The 20,485-nt window shown below is 41.0% G+C and overlaps 1 protein-coding gene across 1 annotated transcript in view; it reads right to left on the reverse strand.

Moving 5' to 3' along the window:
* CEP162 (centrosomal protein 162) overlaps positions 1-20,485 on the reverse strand; it is a 450,005-nt gene that overhangs the window by 332,072 nt on the left and 97,448 nt on the right. The window contains exons 9-10 of the mRNA XM_053710490.1: positions 15,224-15,337; positions 13,888-14,067 (exon numbers count right to left, since the gene is read on the reverse strand). Coding sequence (XP_053566465.1) covers positions 13,888-14,067; positions 15,224-15,337 — 294 coding nt within the window. The remainder of the gene's footprint in view (positions 1-13,887; positions 14,068-15,223; positions 15,338-20,485) is intronic.

Raw genomic sequence — 20,485 nt, forward strand, 5'->3', positions numbered from 1 at the left:
ACCATGTTTCAGAAAACACCTACAAGGATAGGACTGTGAGGAGAAACTCTTTGGATGTCCTGAGTACTTGATCACTCAGAAATAAGTATCTTTTTAAAAGATTCAACCCTATAAGGTGTTGCCAATACTAAGATATGCTTAGGTTATAACTCCAACTGATTTGTTGTTTTATAAGACATAATGTCTATGTTATCTTGTTTTTGTTAATGTTACTAAATGTTGTTAAGGTGACTCACATATATGTTAGGTGTCCACCATGGACAATATAAACCTCCAGATGACACTATATTTACAGTCATCTATTACAGCATTGCACACCCACATCAACAATGCTGGAATATGTTCTAACACCTTACCCTTTCCTAAGGGTACATCTTTATTATTTTTTACTTCTTTTTTTTTACACACACAAAGCTGATTTTGTTTTTGTCAAGTTTCACTAATATTGTTCCCTCCTTCTTTGGGGCCACAAAAAGGTTTGAATAAAACCCCAAACCTCTTTCTTTGATAGGCACTGGGACTACAACTCTTAAGGAGGATAGATACCGAACGCACCCTAGAAAGGCATCCCTCTTTTCTGGTCTGGTATACAGATTCGAGAGAAGGAATCTGCCCCTTGGCGGATGAGATTTGAAGTCTATCTTGTATCCCTGAGCTACCACCTCCTGGACCCACGAATCATGTATGTCCTTGAAACAGGTGATCCGATCCCGAATCGGGGGCCGCTCCTTCATGCAGATTTGTTTTCGACGGGCTTCGTATTCTGCTTGGAAATATTCTAGGACTGAGCCGGCTTCCAAGTACTCTTAGGTTGCTCGGGCATGGAGGAGGATTGTTGTCGTAGGGATTTGTTAGAGCGAAAATTAGAAGATTGTCGTCCCTTAGACTTGTTCTTCTTATCTTGCAGTAGGAAGGTACCCTTGCCTACAGTAACCGTAGAAAAAATGGAGTGCAGGCCTGGACCAAATAAAATCTTTCCCTTGAAGGAAAAAGAAAAGGAGTCTGGACTTAGAAGTCATATCCGCAGACCAAGACTTCAACCAGACTGCCCGGCGAGCTAGGACAGCAAAGCCAGAGGCCTTTGCATTTAGGCAAATAATTTGCATGTTCGCATCACAGATAAAAGAATTAGCAATTCTCAGAGCTCTAATTCTGTCTTGAATATCCTCGAGGGGAGACTCCACCTCAATGAGTTCTGATAAAGAGTCGCCGGTTGAAACAAAAATCCTGTATGTTGAAACATCTTTCTCAGAAAGGTTTCCATTTTCTTATCCATCGGCTCTATGAACAAAGAACTATCCTCAAGAGGTATAGTAGTACGTTTAGCAAGTGTAGAAATAGCACCATCCACATTAGGAATGAAGCCCCACAAATCCAGTTAAGAGTCCGGGAACAACTTTTTAAAAGAAGACGAGGGGGAAAAGGAAGAACCAATTCTTTCCCATTCGTTCTTAATAATGTTCGCCATCTTAACCGGCACAGGAAAAGTCAAAGGAACTTTCCTGTCTTCCCAAACTCTGTCGGCCTCTGGAACCTCTACTGTAGACAGAACCTCCTTTAATAAAAACCGCAAGTGCTCAATTTTAAATCAAAAGGATGGTTCCTCTGCAGCAGGAGGCTTAGAAGCTTAGGACTCTGACCCAGAAAATTCACCCTCTGAAGCTACAGAGGTTAACGCATCATCGGATAACTGGGACATAATAGCTAAATGCGATAAATATTTAGATGATTCCGGGTCAGGAGAGCTATGTTTAACCTTTCTCTTGCATTTGTTAAGAGTGAGGTAATGTACTGAGGGCCACAGAAACCGCCGTTTGTAACTGTGCAGCAAAGTCCGCATGAAGAAGGCCCCCTCTAGATAGAGGATTAGATGTGCTATGGGGAAGTGTATGTAGAGTTGATAATGTAGCAAGGGTAGTAATCTCACTGGACACCGAGTCCTGTGAGGTAGACGGCTCAGAGGGACTAAGAGCCTTAGCAGGCTTGTCTCCCTTCTTAGGCTTTATAACGGTGTTAAGGCATGTGGAACATAATTGAGTGGGCGGGAAAACCCCAGCCTCCTCACAATATTAACAGGTATGATTTAGTACAGAAGGAGTACCTTCTAACATGTCAGATTCCTCCATAACTCAGGTTATACCCACAGAAGGACACAAATAAAAACGTTTTTTATTATAGAAAACTGCACCTTTATAGGCCCAATGGCTGGGGCACTCACCACCTCCTAGACCCAGACAGTTAACAGAGGAAACGCTCTCCTCAGGTTCAAGTCTCAGCCGGAATGGAGTAAAGGAACGTAGACCACACCCGGTCACATGGAGTGCAAGACAGTACTTCCCCTGTTATTATAAGTACAGCAAGTAATAGGAGCTGTGCAACACTTTCAAAAGCAAAAGTAAAACTTTTGTGAAACCTGTTTGTTCCAAAAACACACAGTCTATTAGTCCAGGAAAAAAAAATCACACAATGCAGCATGTCAATAATTAATACACTGATTAATTAACCCCAACTGTTCAATAAAAACCCTTCAGAGGATATTAACCCTGGATCCTATCAAGGTATAAGAGAGCCACACTGTGACCCTGTTATAGCGTTTTATGTTTCAAAATTGAAACAATCTTACCTCCAGGATCCATGCTGTGGAACAGAACACAGCCTCTCAAGTGTGACAGTCTTATAGCAGCGCTCCTGACATGGACTTGAGTGAGAGAAAGCAGGCAGTGAAACTCGTCAACACTGATTGCTTAGGAGCTGTTACCAGTAGTCTGGATGGTTTCACAGAAAAACTTTCACTGCATCGCCAGACTCTAACTTTAATCAATACTCTCACTGAGAGGTTGACATGACTGCTTAAAACTCCAGTGCTATCTCGAAGGGCAGATGTATGTATTTCCCAACAGTAAGGAATGAAGCCGTGGACCCTCCCTATCTTAGGAAGGAAACATACCTTTTCTTGGTACGGACGCCTATCGGCAGTCAAGATGAATAACTTCCCCCGCTTACTCTCTCTATTCCATGCCTTACCCCTAAAAATTACAACTTCAGAACTGTCCACACTACAAGCAGAACTGGTGAACTATGTTAGATGTAATAAAAAAAAGCTAGAATACTATCAATAAACCTGACATACCACAAAACTCTGGGGGGGGGGGGGCATCCCAAATCTATTAGATTATAATAGAGCAGCATGAATTTCTCAGACAATGCTGATTGGGAGACTACACGGAGATGCCATTTGGGCCAAATTAGAGGCAGGGGTTGAGGGTTGAACATACGCAGATGACATAATATGGACTAAATAATCTCGTAAAACGCACACATATAGCTCTCCTATACATGAATCTACCAAACAAACCGATAAATGGATATCAGAACACACAACAATACTACCTCCTCACTCAATGATGATGCCAATCAGGAAACTACTACCAACAGACACCCATAGCACTATAGATAATTTGGCCAATAAGAGGTTATACAGGTTGGCGGATGTGTTACTTAATAAGAAGCTTATGACTTGCACACAAATGCAGGATAAACTGACACTAATTAAGTTACAGTGGTACCAGTATCATCATCTTTCCTCATCCATACAGTAATACATAATAGGCATCAAAAATCAATCCCCCACAGTATTAGAAAAAATTTACACTTCGGAATCTAGACCAAAACACACAATATCAATCATTTATATAGCTATCTAAACAAACTCTAATAACATCAATACCCAACTTATGCTTAAATGGGAAGATGATATAGAACCCACTTTTGAGAAACAAAAATGGGAGTAAATGCTGGGCTCCTTTAACAGAGGACTGCTTAGTGCAGACTTATGTGAAAATTCTCTTAAGACAGCATATCACTGATATTTGACCCCAGTTATAACTTCTTATATGTCTCAAGCTGGCTCCAACCTTTGTTATAGAGGCTCCAACCTTTGTTATGGGAACCTTTAAGCACATGTGGTGGGACTGTGAAGGGGTCAAACAAATATGGCGCTCTTCAGTTTTGCTTAGCAATATTCTAGAGGAAGAGATACACTTTACTATCTCTCAAGCCCTACTACAAATACACAACAAGAAATATAACACAGCTACAAACACCTTTATCAGAATACTCTGTACAGTCACCAGAACATGCATAGCGCACCACTGGAAGTTAGGGGTACCCTCTTGGCCTATTTTTGGTTCATCATTTGGGTAGCACTTGCCGATTGGTAGATAAATGTAGTCTTACCCTACATATCTGCTTTTTCAAATAAAGAAAGTAAGAAAAAAATATAATAAAGAGTAAATTAGAAAGTTGCTTACATTTGCATGCTCTATCTGAATCATGAAAGAAAAAAATTGGGTTTAGTGTCCCTTCAAGTGTAAAATGCAGTATATAGATCATAAATACAGGTTTTAAAATTAAAATATGTATTTTAAAATTAAAATATGTAGCTAATTGCTTTTGATAGCCATTTTTGTTCTATTTATTATCAAAACAAAACAGGAGAAAAAAACACCAGCTTACCAAAGAAATAGACATTTATTCTATTTATATGAATTAGAAAAAAAAGTGTAAACATTTTTAATAACCATGTAAACAAGTGCTATTTAATAAAACAAAGTATTCTCACAATCAACCGCACTGCAAATGTTGCTGAAAACCATCTATACTATAATCGCGTTTGTAACTCGTCCGTCGCCAGTTGCGCACACATCCTCAAAGGAATGTTGGCAGCGTGAGGCAGGTGGATTCCAAAAATGGCAGGGTGGTGAAAGAATCCCCTGCCATTTTCAGAGACCACCGGGATGCAGTGAAGGCAAACGGAGCATTATAAAAAAAAAAAAACTAACCGCCCGCAAAAAGTGTTTTAAAAAAAAAAAAAACAACCTAACCGCCCGCAATAAGTATTAAAAAATAAAATAACCGCCCGCAATAAGTATAAAAAAAAAAACTAACCGCCCGCAATAAGCATTTAGAAAAAAAATCCAACCAACTACCTAATCAAATTATTACCCCTAAATCCACCAACCCCAACATCGCAAACTACCTAATACATCTATTAACCCCTAAACAGCCATAAATCCACATCACTAATTAAACTAATAAATCTATTAACCCCTAAACCGCTATTAATCCACATCGCAATTAACATAATAAATATATTAACCCCTATTAACCCCAAATCCCACAACGCAAATAACTAATCACTAAACCCCCTAACCTAACACCCCATAAATTAACCCCATTACATAAATTAAAATAATCCTAAATTACAATTAAAAAACCTAACATTACTTTAACAATAAAGAAAACTAAATTTAAACTAATCTAAAATTACAGAAAATAAAAGTCTAACATTACACAAAATAATAAACCACATTATCCAAAATAAAAAATTTAAGCCTAATCCCTATGAAAATAAAAAAGCCCCCCAAAATAAAAACACCCCTTAATCTAAGAATAAACTACCAATAGCCCTTAAAGTCAACACAGTAGATTTGCATAATCAACAAATGCAAGATAACAAGAAAATGCAATAGCACTTAGTCTGAACTTCAAATGAGTAGTAGATTTTTTTTCTGACAATGTTAAAAGTTATGTCTTTTTCCACTCCCCCTGTACCATGTGACAGCCATCAGCCAATCACAAATGCATACACGTACCATGTGACAGCCATCAGCCAATCACAAATGCATACACGTACCATGTGACAGCCATCAGCCATTCACAAATGCATACACACTTATTCTTGCACATGCTCAGTAGGACCTGGTGACTCAAAATGTTTAAATATAAAAATACTGTGCACATTTTTTTAATGGAAGTAAATTGGAAAGTTGCTTAAAATGGCATGCTCTAGCTGAATAATGAAAGCTTAATTTTGATTGAGTGTCCCTTTAAAAGGGCTTTTTGTAGAACATTACCCTAAAGAAATCAGCTCTTTTACATTTAAAATAAACTAAGTCCCCCCTAACAGTAAAACCCCCCACCCACCAAAATAAAAAAACTTAACACAAAAAAACCTAAAACCTAAAACTACCCATTGCCCCTAAAGGGGCATTTGTATGGGCATTGCCCTTAAAAGGGCATTCAGCTCTTTTACTGCCCTTACTGCCCTTCAAAGAGCATTCAGCTCTTTTTCAATTGCCCAAATCCCTAATCTTAAAAATAACCCCCCCCCCACAAAAAACAAAACAAAAAAACATAATTTATGCTTACCTGATAAATTTATTTCTCTTGTAGTGTATCCAGTCCACGGATCATCCATTACTTGTGGGATATTCTCCTTCCCAACAGGAAGTTGCAAGAGGATCACCCACAGCAGAGCTGCTATATAGCTCCTCCCCTCACTGCCATATCCAGTCATTTGACCGAAACAAGCCGAGATAGGAGAGACCATAGAGTGCAGTGGTGACTGTAGTTTAACTAAAATTTAGACCTGCCTTAAAAGGACAGGGCGCGCTGTGGACTGGATACACTACAAGAGAAATAAATTTATCAGGTAAGCATAAATTATGTTTTCTCTTGTTAAGTGTATCCAGTCCACGGATCATCCATTACTTGTGGGATACCAATACCAAAGCTAAAGTACACGGATGATGGGAGGGACAAGGCAGGAACTTAAATGGAAGGAACCACTGCCTGTAGAACCTTTCTCCCAAAAACAGCCTCCGAAGAAGCAAAAGTATCAAATTTGTAAAATTTGGAAAAAGTATGAAGGGAAGACCAAGTTGCAGCCTTGCAAATCTGTTCAACAGAAGCCTCATTTTTAAAGGCCCAGGTGGAAGCCACAGCTCTAGTAGAATGAGCTGTAATCCTTTCAGGAGGCTGCTGTCCAGGCTAAACGGATTATACTCCGAAGCCAAAAAGAAAGAGAGGTTGCCGAGGCCTTCTGACCTCTCCTCTGTCCAGAGTAAACAACAAACAGGTTAGATGTTTGGCGAAAATCTTTAGTAGCCTGTAAGCAAAACTTCAAGGCACGGACTACGTCTAGATTATGCAAAAGACGTTCCTTCTTTGAAGAAGGATTAGGACATAATGATGGAACAACAATCTCTTGATTGATATTCTTGTTAGAAACCACCTTAGGTAAAAACCCAGGTTTTGTACGCAGAACAACTTTATCTGAATGAAAGATCAGATAAGGAGAATCACAATGTAAGGCAGATAACTCCGAGACTCGTCGAGTCGAGGAAATAGCCATCAGAAAAAGAACTTTCCATGAAAGAAGTTTGATATTAATAGAATGAAGGGGTTCAAACGGAACCCCTTGAAGAACTTTAAGAACCAAGTTTAAGCTCCATTGAGGAGCAACAGGTTTAAACACAGGCTTAATTCTAACTAAAGCCTGACAAAATGCCTGAACGTCTGGAACTTCTGCCAGACGCTTGTGTAAAAGAATAGACAGAGCAGAAATCTGTCCCTTTAAAGAACTAGCTGATAATCCTTTGTCCAAACCCTCTTGGAGGAAGGACAATATCCTAGGAATCCTAACCCTACTCCATGAGTAATTCTTGGATTCACACCAATGAAGATATTTACGCTATATCTTGTGGTAAATTTTCCTGGTGACAGGCTTTCGTGCCTGTATTAAGGTATCAATTACTGACTCGGAGAAGCCATGCTTTGATAGGATCAAGCGTTCAATCTCCATGCAGTCAGTCTCAGAGAAAGTAGATTCGGATGATTGAAAGGACCTTGTATTAGAAGGTCTTGTCTCAGAGGCAGAGTCCATGGTGGAAAGGATGACATGTCCACTAGGTCTGCATACCAGGTCCTGAATGGCCACGCAGGCGCTATCAATATCACAGATGCTCTTTCCTGTTTGATTTTGGCAATCAGATGAGGGAGCAGAGGAAACGGTGGAAACACATAAGCCAGGTTGAAGAACCAAGGCGAAGCTAGAGCATCTATCAGTGCCACTTCTGGGTCCCTGGACCTGGATCCGTAACAAGGAAGCTTGGCGTTCTGGCGAGATGCCATGACATCCAATTCTGGTTTGCCCCAACGGAGAACCAATTGAGCAAACACCTTTCGGATGGAGTTCCCATTCCCCCGGATGAAAAGTCTGACGACTTAGAAAATCCGCCTCCCAGTTCTCTACACCTGGGATATGGATCGCTGACAGGTGGCAAGAGTGAGTCTCTGCCCAGCGAATTATCTTGGAGACTTCTGACATCGCTAGGGAACTCCTGGTTCCCCCTTGATGGTTGATGTAAGCCACAGTCATGATGTTGTCCGACTGAAATCTGATGAACCTCAGTGTTGCTAGCTGAGGCCAAGCCAGAAGAGCATTGAATATTGCTCTTAACTCCAGAATATTTATTGGGAGGAGTTTCTCCTCCTGAGTCCATGAACCCTGAGCCTTCAGGGAGTTCCAGACTGCACCCCAACCTAGAAGGCTGGCATCTGTTGTTGGGGCCCGAGATAACCACCAGAGAAGAGAATCTCTGGTTTCCTGATCCAGATTTAGTAGAGGGGACAAATCTGTGTAATCCCCATTCCACGGACTGAGCATGCATAATTGCAGCAGTCTGAGATGCAGGCACGCAAATGGCACTATGTCCATCGCCGCTACCATTAAACCGATTACTTCTATGCACTGAGCCACCGTGGGGCGCGGAATGGAGTGGAGAACACGGCAAGCATTTAGAAGTTTTGATAACCTGGACTCCGTCAGGTAAATTTTAATTTCTACAGAATCTATTAGAGTCCCTAGGAAGGAAACCCTCGTGAGAGGAGATAGAGAACTCTTTTCTTCGTTCACTTTCCACCCATGCGACCTCAGGAATGCCAGAACTATCTCTGTATGAGATTTGGCAATTTGAAAGCTTGACGCCTGTATCAGGATATCGTCCAGGTACCTCACGGTCTTAGGACCTCCAGAAGTGAGCCCAGAACCTTTGTAAAAATTATTGGGGCTGTAGCCAACCCAAATGGAAGAGCTACAAATTGGTAATGCCTGTCTAGAAAGGCAAACCTCAGGAACTGATGATGATTCTTGTGAATCGGAATGTGAAGGTAGGCATCCTTTAAGTCCACTGTGGTCATGTACTGACCCTCTTGGATCATGGGTAAAATGGTTCGAATAGTTTCCATCTTGAATGACAGAACTCTGAGGAATTTGTTTAGGATCATTAAATCCAAAAATGGTCTGAAGGTTCCCTCTTTTTTGGGAACCACAAACAGATTTGAATAAAACCCCTGTCCTTGTTCCGTCCGCGGAACTGGATGGATCACTACCATTACAAGGAGATCTTGTACGCAGCTTAGGAATGCCTCTTTCTTTATCTGGTTTGCAGATAATCTTGAAAGGTGAAATCTCCCTTGTGGAGGAGAAGCTTTGAAGTCCAGAAGATATCCCTGAGATATGATCTCCAATGCCCAGGGATCCTGAACATCTCTTGCCCACGCCTGGGCGAAGAGAGAGAGTCTGCCCCCTACTAGATCCGTTGTCGGATAGGGGGTCGCTCCTTCATGCTGTCTTAGAGGCAGCAGCAGGCTTTCTGGCCTGCTTGCCCTTGTTCCAGGACTGGTTAGGTTTCCAGGCCTGCTTGGATTGAGCAAAAGTTCCCTCTTGTTTTGAAGCAGAGGAGGTTGATGCTGCACCTGCCTTGAAATTTCGAAAGGCACGAAAATTAGACTGTTTGGCCTTTGATTTGGCCCTGTCCTGAGGAAGGGTATGACCCTTACCTCCAGTAATGTCAGCAATAATTTCTTTCAAACCAGGCACGAATAAGGTCTGCCCATTGAAAAGAATGTTGAGTAATTTAGACTTTGAAGTCACATCAGCTGACCAGGATTTGAGCCATAGCGCCCTACGTGCCTGGATGGTGAATCCGGAATTCTTAGCCGTTAGTTTAGTAAAATGAACAATGGCATCAGAAACAAATGAGTTAGCTAGCTTAAGAGTTCTAAGCTTGTCAACAATTTCAGTCAATGGAGCTGTATGGATGGCCTCTTCCAGGGCCTCAAACCAGAATGCCGCTGCAGCAGTGACAGGCGCAATGCATGCAAGGGGCTGTAAAATAAAACCTTGTTGAATAAACATTTTCTTAAGGTAACCCTCTAATTTTTTTATCCATTGGATCTGAAAAAGCACAACTGTCCTCAACCGGGATAGTGGTACGCTTTGCTAAAGTAGAAACTGCTCCCTCCACCTTAGGGACAGTCTGCCATAAGTCCCGTGTAGTGGCATCTATTGGAAACATTTTTCTAAATATAGGTGGTGGGGAAAAGGGCACACCGGGCCTATCCCACTCCTTACTAATAATTTCTGTAAGCCTTTCAGGTATTGGAAAAACATCAGTACTCACCGGCACTGCATAGTATTTATCCAGCCTACACAATTTCTCTGGCACTGCAATTGTGTCACAGTCATTCCGAGCAGCTAATACCTCCCCAAGCAATACACGGAGGTTCTCAAGCTTAAATTTAAAATTAGAAATCTCTGAATCAGGTCTCCCCGATTCAGAAACGTCACCCACAGACTGAAGCTCTCCGTCCTCAGGTTCTGCATATTGTGACGCAGTATCAGACATGGCTCTTACAGCATCTACGCGCTCTGTATCTCGTCTAACCCCAGAGCTATCGCGCTTGCCTCTCAATTCAGGCAATCTGGATAATACCTCTGACAGGGTATTATTCATGATTGCAGCCATGTCCTGCAAAGTAATCGCTATGGGCGTCCCTGATGTACTTGGCGCCATATTAGCGTGCGTCCCTTGAGCGGGAGGCGAAGGGTCCGACACGTGGGGAGAGTTAGTCGGCATAACTTCCCCCTCGACAGACCCCTCTGGTGACAATTCTTTTATAGATAAAGACTGATCTTTACTGTTTAAGGTGAAATCAATACATTTATTACACATTCTCCTATGGGGCTCCACCATGGCTTTTAAACATAATGAACAAGTATCCTCTGTTTCAGACATGTTTGTACAGACTAGCAATGAGACTAGCAAGCTTGGAAAACACTTTAAAGCAAGTTAACAAGCAATATAAAAAACGTTACTGTGCCTTTAAGAGCAACAAATTTCGACAAAATTTGAAATAACAGTGACAAAAGGCAGTTACACTAACAAAATGTTTACAGTGTATGTAACAAGTCAGCAGAGCATTGCACCCACTTGCAAATGGATGATTAACCCCTTAATAACAAAAATAGAATAATAAATGACAAAAACGTTTTTTAAACACAGTCACAACAACTGCCACAGTCTACTGTGATTGTTACCCTCCTCAAACACGACTTTGAAGCCTTTTGAGCCCTTCAGAGATGTCCTGGATCATGCAGGAAGAAGCTGAAAGTCTCTGTCAGTATTTTTATCCGCACAGAAAAGCACTAAAATAGGCCCTTCCCACTCATATTGCAACAGTGGAAAGCCTCAGGAACTGTTTCTAGGCAAAAATCAAACCAGCCATGTGGAAAAAAACTAGGCCCCAATAAGTTTTGTCACCAAACATATATAAAAACGATTAAACATGCCAGCAAACATTTTATATTACACTTTTATAAGAGTATGTATCTCTATTAATAAGCCTGATACCAGTCGCTATCACTGCATTTAAGGCTTTACTTACATTAATCCGGTATCAGCAGCATTTTCTAGCAAATTCCATCCCTAGACAAATATTAACTGCACATACCTTATTGCAGGAAAACCTGCACGCCATTCCCTCTCTGAAGTTACCTCACTCCTCAGAATATGTGAGAACAGCAATGGATCTTAGTTACTTCTTCTAAGATCATAGAAATCACAGGCAGATTCTTCTTCTAATGCTGCCTGAGATGAAACAGTACACTCCGGTACCATTTAAAAATAACAAACTTTTGATTGAAGTTAAAAAACTAACTATAATACACCACTCTCCTCTTTCTACGTCCATCTTTGTTGAGAGTTGCAAGAGAATGACTGGATATGGCAGTGAGGGGAGGAGCTATATAGCAGCTCTGCTGTGGGTGATCCTCTTGCAACTTCCTGTTGGGAAGGAGAATATCCCACAAGTAATGGATGATCCGTGGACTGGATACACTCAACAAGAGAAACACTAAACCCCAAATAGATACTCATGGTTCCTGAAGTCCGGAGGTGAAGGTCTTCTTCCAAGCGGGTCCAATATTTTCTATCTTCATCCACAGCGAAGGCGGCGCAGAGGTGTGGAGCAGTCTTCCCAGATGTGGCGATCCTCTGCGGCGGCATGGAGGCTCCTCTTCATGCGATTGTCCACCAAGATTGAAGATTGAATGCAAGGTACTCCATATTAATTGGGGTATCTTGCATTCCTATTGGCTGATATTTTAAAATCAGCCAATAGGATGAAAGCTAATGAAATATTATTGGCTGATTTGAACAGCCAATAGGATTTCAGTAGCTTTAATCCTATTAGCAGAATTAAAAATTTCAGCCAATAAGAATGCAAGGTACCTCAAATTGATTGCGGTACCTTGCATTCAATCTTCAGTCTACGACGGACATCGAAGTTGAGCCTCTATGCCGCAGAGGAACTGCCCCGCCGCTGATGACCGCTTCCGTTGAGGACTGCCGCTGAGGATCCAGGCATCGAGAACACAGCTCAGCACCGCGCCGCCTTCACGCCGGACTTCAGGAACAGTGAGTACTTATTTGGGGCTTAGGTTTAGGCTTTTTTATTTTAATTTTTGGGGTATTTGTTTTTTTAGATTAGGGTGGTGTTGGGCTTAAAAAAGAGCCGATTGCCCTTTTAGGGGCATTAAAAGAGCTTAATGCCCTTTTAAGGGCAATGCCCATACAAATGCCCCTTTAGGGGCAATGGGTAGTTTAGTTTTTTTTAGTGTTAGTTTTTTTTATTTTGGGGGGGATTGATGGGTGGGGGGTTTTTACTGTTAGGAGGGATTTAGTATTTTTAGAGGTAAGAGAGATGTTTTAGATGCCCTACAAAAGGCCCTTTTAAGGGCTATTGGTAGTTTAGTATTAGATTAGGGGATGTTTTTATTTTGGGGGGGATTTTTTCATTTTATAGGAGTATTAGTTTAGGTTTAAATTTTTTATCTTGGATACCTTTGTTTATTTTTCTCCGTAATTTTAATTTGTTTGTTTTTTGTAACTTTAGCTTGGGGGGTTGTAGTTTTTATCAAATTCAAAAGGAGACACCGACATCCATCTTATAGGTAAAATCTTGTAAACTTTATTATGCAATGTTAAAAAGAAGAGACAACACAGCAAATGTACTAGAGTCAGACGTGGGCGCAGCACACAGGCATACGCGTTTCTGTGACTACGGAATTTCTTTCCGAAACGCGTATGCCTGCGCCCACGTCTGACTCTAGTACATTTGCTGTGTTGTCTCTTCTTTTTAACATTGCATAATAAAGTTTACAAGATTTTACCTATAAGATGGATGTCGGTGTCTCCTTTTGAATTTGATGATTATTCCAGTCCTTGCCGGCCCATCAGCTGATGCTACAGCCTGGAGCGGATCAAAGTTTGCAGCACCTCCGGAAAAGAACTCCTGCCATTGGAGGAATACCTGTGACGTATAGCTACACACCCACCCGACGAGCACACGGAATACAGCTGAGGCCCTGTGAGCCGCTCAATTGAAGTTTGGATCTTCGGAAGCGGCACAGAGGCGGCTGTACTTTGGGCAGCGACACTGCCAAGTGGTTAACCGGACAGGCCAGAGTGGGGTGAGTTACTCAACCGTATAAGTGCTATAAGAAGTGTCACTCATTACCGGAGACTCTGCACTGGTCCATTCATACTGATTTATTACAGCCCGGTGTGGCTGAGTTCTGTTGTTGGGTTTCTCTGTTTGATTTGGTTGTAGTTTTTAAACATAGACTGCCCTCTGGGCAGGCTTATCACGTAGTAACAAAATAAACTAAAATTAAGTTGATTGAACTGTCAGCCTAATTACCTGACTCCACAGTGGACATTTGCTTGAGGCTTTTTCCATTTGAATTTGGAGTATCTGCCAAAAAGCTCTTTGCGTTAAGAGAGTTCTTTTGTTCATTGGTATCCTCCATGGACTGGTCTAGGTGACGATAGGCCAGGTGCAATGCTTCAATGTCACTGTTTGTATATACATAGGAAGCACCTAAAGAGACATTTACATTTTAAAGAGGAATATTTAGAAAGCAGTGATAAACCATATAACAGCTTTATATTCACTGTAAGAGCAATTAAATGCAATAGCATTGCATAATCAACATATACATAATAAAGTTTCCTTTTTATTTCCCAATATAACGTGACAGCCATTAGCCAATCACATTTGCATATGCATAATAAACTCATGCACATGCCTCAGAAAGTGTGCATAGAAAACAACAACTTAATGATTGCAAGAAAATTGGAAAGTATGTTTTTTTAATTACATGCTCTATCTGAATCATGAAAGTTTAAATTTGACAGTTCTGTCCTTCTAAAACCTCATTGTATAAAGTACATATAAAAATATCACTCTCTGTCATAACTTTCATATTTTAATTTATAGTTATTATGGAGAAGAAATGATAAAATAAATAATTTTTTTGTGCTACCTTAAGCAGTTGGAAATCTGTTGCTTTTGAGGCTACAATCTGCCAACCATTTTAGCTCATAAATTACTAGTCCACTCTATGTTGAAGACAGTAAAAAGTCAAAGTTCTTATTCATCCAAGACTAGTGGACAATTCAAGCCATGTATATATAACAACCCAAAGCCGGCATCGCTGCTTCATAAACGGAGACAAGTATGTTTAAGACATGAGCAGATGGTTAATTAAAATAAAACTGCTCTAGTGAACCAATTTTTCCCTTTATTATTTTATTTAAACACACAGAGAAGCGGTGCGCTCTGCCTTACCCAATAGTCACTCGTGCGCGGCACTCAGGAGCGTGGGGATGAAAAATGTGCTGTAAGCGACGTCTCCGTCCAAAGAACACCAATAAGTAGCAATACGACAAAAAGTCTCAAGCACATATCACGCTGCGTTGTGAATCTTGTGTTTTAATGGAGAATAAACCTGATATGTTTTATCATATGCACCATGGCGTGATATGTGCCTGAGACTTTTTGTTGTATTATTTTATTTAAAATTGTATGTTCTATTCAATCTATTTAAGTTAAATTTTGACTTTACTAACCTTTTAAGGATATATATATATATATATATATATATATATATATATATATATATATATATATATATATATATATATATATTTAAATAAAAAGAAAGGAAATATTATACCTTAACAGAATAACCCACCTGTTCCCATTGCATCATTGCTTCCTTGGGTTGTGCAAGTTTCAGTTTCTGCATCTACTTGATCATGCAATTTTTGTGTATCCAGTGTTGAATCCACAGAATCAAGCAGCATAACTAAAAATAAAAACAATACAAAATTATTTTTAGATTTCTTCAAGACCAAATAGCAGTTGGAAGACCCATTTGACATGAATAAGATAGTGTCATTTATGGAAAAATATTATATGCAGACATTATGTTTATCTTACCAGTGCATATATACAGTATATAAAAGTGGACTATATAAATAAAAAAATATGCTTACCAGATAAATTCCTTTCCTTCCTGACAGGGAGAGTCCATGACTTCATTCCTTACTGTTGGGAAATACAACACCTGGCCACAAGGAGGAGACAAAGACACCCCAGCCAATGGCTTAAATATCCCTCCCACCTCCCCTATCCCCCACCCCAGTCATTCTGCCGAGGGAACAAGGAAAAGTAGAAGATATAGGATATAAAGGTGCGAGAAGAAATAATATAAAAAAGGAGCCGCCCAACAAAAATAAATTATGGACGGGGTCATGGACTCTCCCTGCCAGGAAGAAAAGGAATTTATCTGGTAAGCAAAAATTATGTTTTCCTTCCATAAGGCAGGGAGAGTCCACGACTTCATTCCTTACTGTTGGGAAAACTATACCAAAGCGCCAGAGGACACTGAAGGAATAACGGGAGGGAACAAAAAAAGAGGCGGACCCTATTCTGAGGGCACCACAGCCTGCAAAACTTTCCTCCCGAAAGCTGCTTCAGCCGAAACAAACACATCAAACTTGTAATATTTAGGAAAAGTGTGTAAGGAGCACCAGGTAACTTCCTTACAAATCTGATCCATAGAGGCTTTGTTCTTAAAAGCCCAGGAGGAAGCCAATGCTCTAGTGGAATGAGCCGTTATCCTCGCTGGAGGCTGTTGCCCCGCTGTCATATAAGCTAAGCGGATGACACTCCTCAACTAGAAATATAGGGAAGTCGTAGTAGCCTTCTGCCCCTTACACTATAGATGACAAACAAAGAGGAAGATTTTTTGAATTCCTTAGTAGCCTGAAGATAGAACTTCAATGCACGAACCATATCTAGATTGTGAAGCAAACATTCCTTCGCTGAAGAAGGATTAGGACACAAGGAAGGAACAACAATTTCTTGATTTATGTTACGATCCAACACTACCTTAGGGAGTAACCCTAATTTAGTACGTAAAACCGTCTTATCAGCATGGAAAACAAGATAAGTGGGGGTCACATTGCAAAGCAGAAATCTCAGAAACTCGGTGCGCAGAGGCAATAGCCAACAAAAAAAAAACCTTCTAAGATAACAATTTAATGTCAACAGTATGCATAGGCTTAAATGGAGCCTGCTGCAAAAGAATAAGAAGAAGATTGAGGCTCCAAGGCGGAGCCCCAGATCTAAACACAGGTCTGATCCAAGTCAAAGCCTTAACAAAGGACTGCACATCCGGAAGCTCAGCCAATCTCTTGTGCAGTAACACAGACAGGGCCGATATCTGTCCCTTCAGGGAACTAGCAGATAGACCCTGCTCCAGTCCATCCTGGAGAAAAGATAAAATTCTGGAAACCTTAACCTTATGCCAGGAAAAGCCTCGCTCTTCGCACCAGTACAAGTAAGTCCTCCACACGTTATGGTAGATACGATGAGTAACTGGCTTACGAGCTTGAACCAGAGTGTAGATAACACTCTCAGAAAACCCTCTTTTGGCTAAGACAAAGCGTTCATTCTCCACGCAGTCAGCCTCAGAGAATCTAGATTTTGATGAACAAAGGGACCCTGTATCAGCAGATATCTGCGACAAGGTTACCTCCACTGAGGAGATGAGGACATGCCCACCAGATCCGCAAACCACTTCCTTCACGGTCACGATTGAGCAATCAGGATCACTGATGCTCGCTCCTGTTTGATGCAAGACACCACACGAGGGAGAAGCGGTAATGGAGGAAAAAGATACATGAGTCTGAACCTCCATGGTACTGATAGGCCATCTATCAGTTCCGCCTGAGGATCCCTTCGACCTGTACCTGGGTAGCTTGGTATTGAGGAGGGATGCCATGAGATTATCTCCGGCGTCCCCCACTCACTGCATATCTCTGCAAACACCACGGGTGGAGAGACCACTCCCCTGGGTCAAAGGATTACCTGCTGAGGAAGTCCACTTCCCAGTTGTCCACACCCGGAATGTGGATAGCTGACAGCGAACATGTGTGAGTCTCTGCCCACTCTAGTATCTGAGATACTTCTCTTATCGCCAAGGGACTTCTTGTTCCCCCCTGATGGTTGATGTAGGCAACCGAGGTTATATTGTCTGATTGGAATCTGATAAACTGGGACAAACCCAGAAGGGGCCAAGCCTTCCAGGCATTGAAGATTGCCCGGAGTTCCAATATATTGATCGAAAGCCGGAAAGGCTTGCGTCCGTGGTCACAATCCCCCAGGACGGTCTCAAGAAGCACGTGCCTTGCGACAGATGATCTGGACAGATCCACCAAGAGAGAGAGTTTCTCAACAGGTTGTCCAGCACAATCTGTTGAGACAGATCTGAATGGTCACAGTTCCATTGTCTCAGCATGCATATATATAAGGGTCTGAGATGGAATCTGGCAAAGGGAATGATGTCCATACAGGACACCATGAGTCCGATCACCTCCATACACTGGGCCACTGAGGGTCTCAAGGAATGCCTGGAGGGCAAGACATGCAGTAGTTAGCTTGCAACGTCTCTGATCTGTGAAAAATATTCTCATGGATATGTAGTCTATTATTGTCCCCAGGAAATTCACCTTTGTACTTGGAGTAAGAGAACCCTTTTCTAAGTTTATTTTCCATCCATGTGATCAAAGAAGACTGAGAAGGGACTCTGAGTGTTCTTCCACTAGACGAAAAGATGGTGCCTGTACCAAGATATCGTCCAGATAAGGCGCTACTGCAATACCTCACAATCTGGCAACGGCTAGAAGAGCCCCCAGAACCTTTGAAAATATCCTTGGAGCAGTAGCTAGGCCAAACGGAAGAGCTATGAACTGGAAGTGCAGGTCCAAAAAGGCAAACCTCAGGAACTGAAAATGTTACCATTTACTTCTAAATAAAAGAAATAAGTCCTCTTTTCTAGTCTTGTAGACAGTCTGGAGAGTAGGAATCTGCCCTTGGGCAGATGAGATTTTAATCCCATCCAGTATCATTGAAAAACAACCTCCAGGACCCAAGGATCCTGTACATCCTGGAACCAAGCGTTTGAAAAACGAGACAGTCTGCCCCCTATTCGATCCGATCCTGGATCGGGGGCCGCCCCATCATGCCGATTTGTCCTCAGTGGGCTTCTTAATCTGTTTACACTTATTCCAGGACTGAGCCGGCTTCCAAGTACTCTTTGGGCTGTTCGGACTTGGATGAGGATAGCCAGAACAAAAGGAACAAAAATTAGACAATTGCCGTCCCTTAGGCCTATTCTTCTTATCCTGCGGTAGGAAGGCACTTTTCCCTCCGGTAACCGTAGAAATAATGGAGTCCAGACCTGGACTGAATAAAATCTTTGCATTCAAAGGAAGAGAAAGGAGCCTGGATATAGAAGTCATATATATATGATGTCTTGAAAAAGGCCTCATAGGGGCCGAAACGCGTCGATATTGGGTAAGCAATATTTCAATTATTGTCACTTTATTTGTACTATCTACACTATGTTGTTTTATTTTTTATAGGATACTGCACCAAATAGGATTTACAGACACAACAAATACTAGAATCACCTTTGGAAAACTCTGTGTATGTTTTTTGGTTTCACTGATTTTTTACAATTTTTGCTTTTTTCATCACTTTTCAACACGTGTATGATTTTTTTTATTATTTTTATTTTTATACATATATATATATATGGTCACTTATTTGGTTTACTCATCATATTTTTAAATGGAATTTTTTCACATATTCTCTACATTTTTTCTACATACCTTCTACAATTTTTGATTCTACCATTATTTGATTTCACCATCATCTTCATCACTTTAATTCTACTATCGCCAACACCTGGAGGATAAATTCTTTGTGACTTTTAACCAGGCACTCTTTGGACTTTATCCATATCACATTTCTGGACAATTATTGCATTATTTGGAGACTCACTAGATCCGGATCTTATATATTATTATTATTATTATTATTTGCTTATATGTTTTTATGCTATTTGTAATAAATTAAGATTTTTACTGTCAATTCCTTTTAATGGGCTTTTAAACTTGACTTTTTAAGGGCTTTTTTACTAGATAAGTGTCTGGTCAGCACATTGGTCCAGATATTACCCAGCCGTTTGAGGCGCTTTATACATATTCCCTATTATAGAAGTCATATCCGCAGACCAAGACTTCAACCAGAGTGCCCAGCGAACTAGAACCGCAAAGAAAGAAGCCTTTGCATTAAGGCGAATAATCTGCATATTCGCATCACAGATGAAGGAGTTAGCAATTCTCAGAGCTTTAATTCTCTCCTGAATATCCTTGAGAGGAGTCTCCACCTCTATGAGCTCTGACATAGTGTTGCACCAGTATATAGCTGCTACAGCAACCGTGGCTACAGCTGCCGCCAGTTGAAATAAAACCCCCGTATGTTGTAACATCTTCCTCAGAAAAGTTTCCATTTTCTTATCCATAGGTTCTCTAAAAGAAGAACTATCCTCCAGAGGGATGGAGCCCCACAAATCTAATTGAGAGTCAGAGACCGGGAATAATTTTTTAAAAGTAGACGTTGGGGAAAAAGAAGTTCCTATTCTTTCCCATTTGTTACTAATAATGTTCGCCATCTTATTTGGCACAAGAAAAGTCAGAGGGACATTCCTGTCTTCATCAACCTTGTTTAATTTAGGGATCTTAGGTTCCTCAGGGAGTTTAGCCTCTGGAACCTCTAGAGTAGACAGAACCTACTTTAATAAAAAAACGCAGATGCTCCATTTTAAATCTAAAGGAGGGTTCCTCCGCTGAAGGAGGTTTAGAAACTGAAGTTTCCGACTCAGAAAGTTCACCCTCTGAAGCTACAGAGGTTAACTAATCCTCGGATAGCTGGGACATAATAGCTAAATCCGATGACCTAGGTCAGGAGAACTATGTTTAACCTTTTTCTTACGTTTGCTAGAGGGAGGTAAGGCTGCAGACACCGCAGATTGTAACTGCGCAGTAAAGTCCGCAGGAAAAAAGCCCCCTCCAGATGGAGGATTAGATGAGCTGTGGGGAAC

The sequence above is a fragment of the Bombina bombina genome, chromosome 4 (assembly GCF_027579735.1).
Source record: "Bombina bombina isolate aBomBom1 chromosome 4, aBomBom1.pri, whole genome shotgun sequence".
In the NCBI taxonomy this organism is placed as follows: domain Eukaryota; kingdom Metazoa; phylum Chordata; class Amphibia; order Anura; family Bombinatoridae; genus Bombina; species Bombina bombina.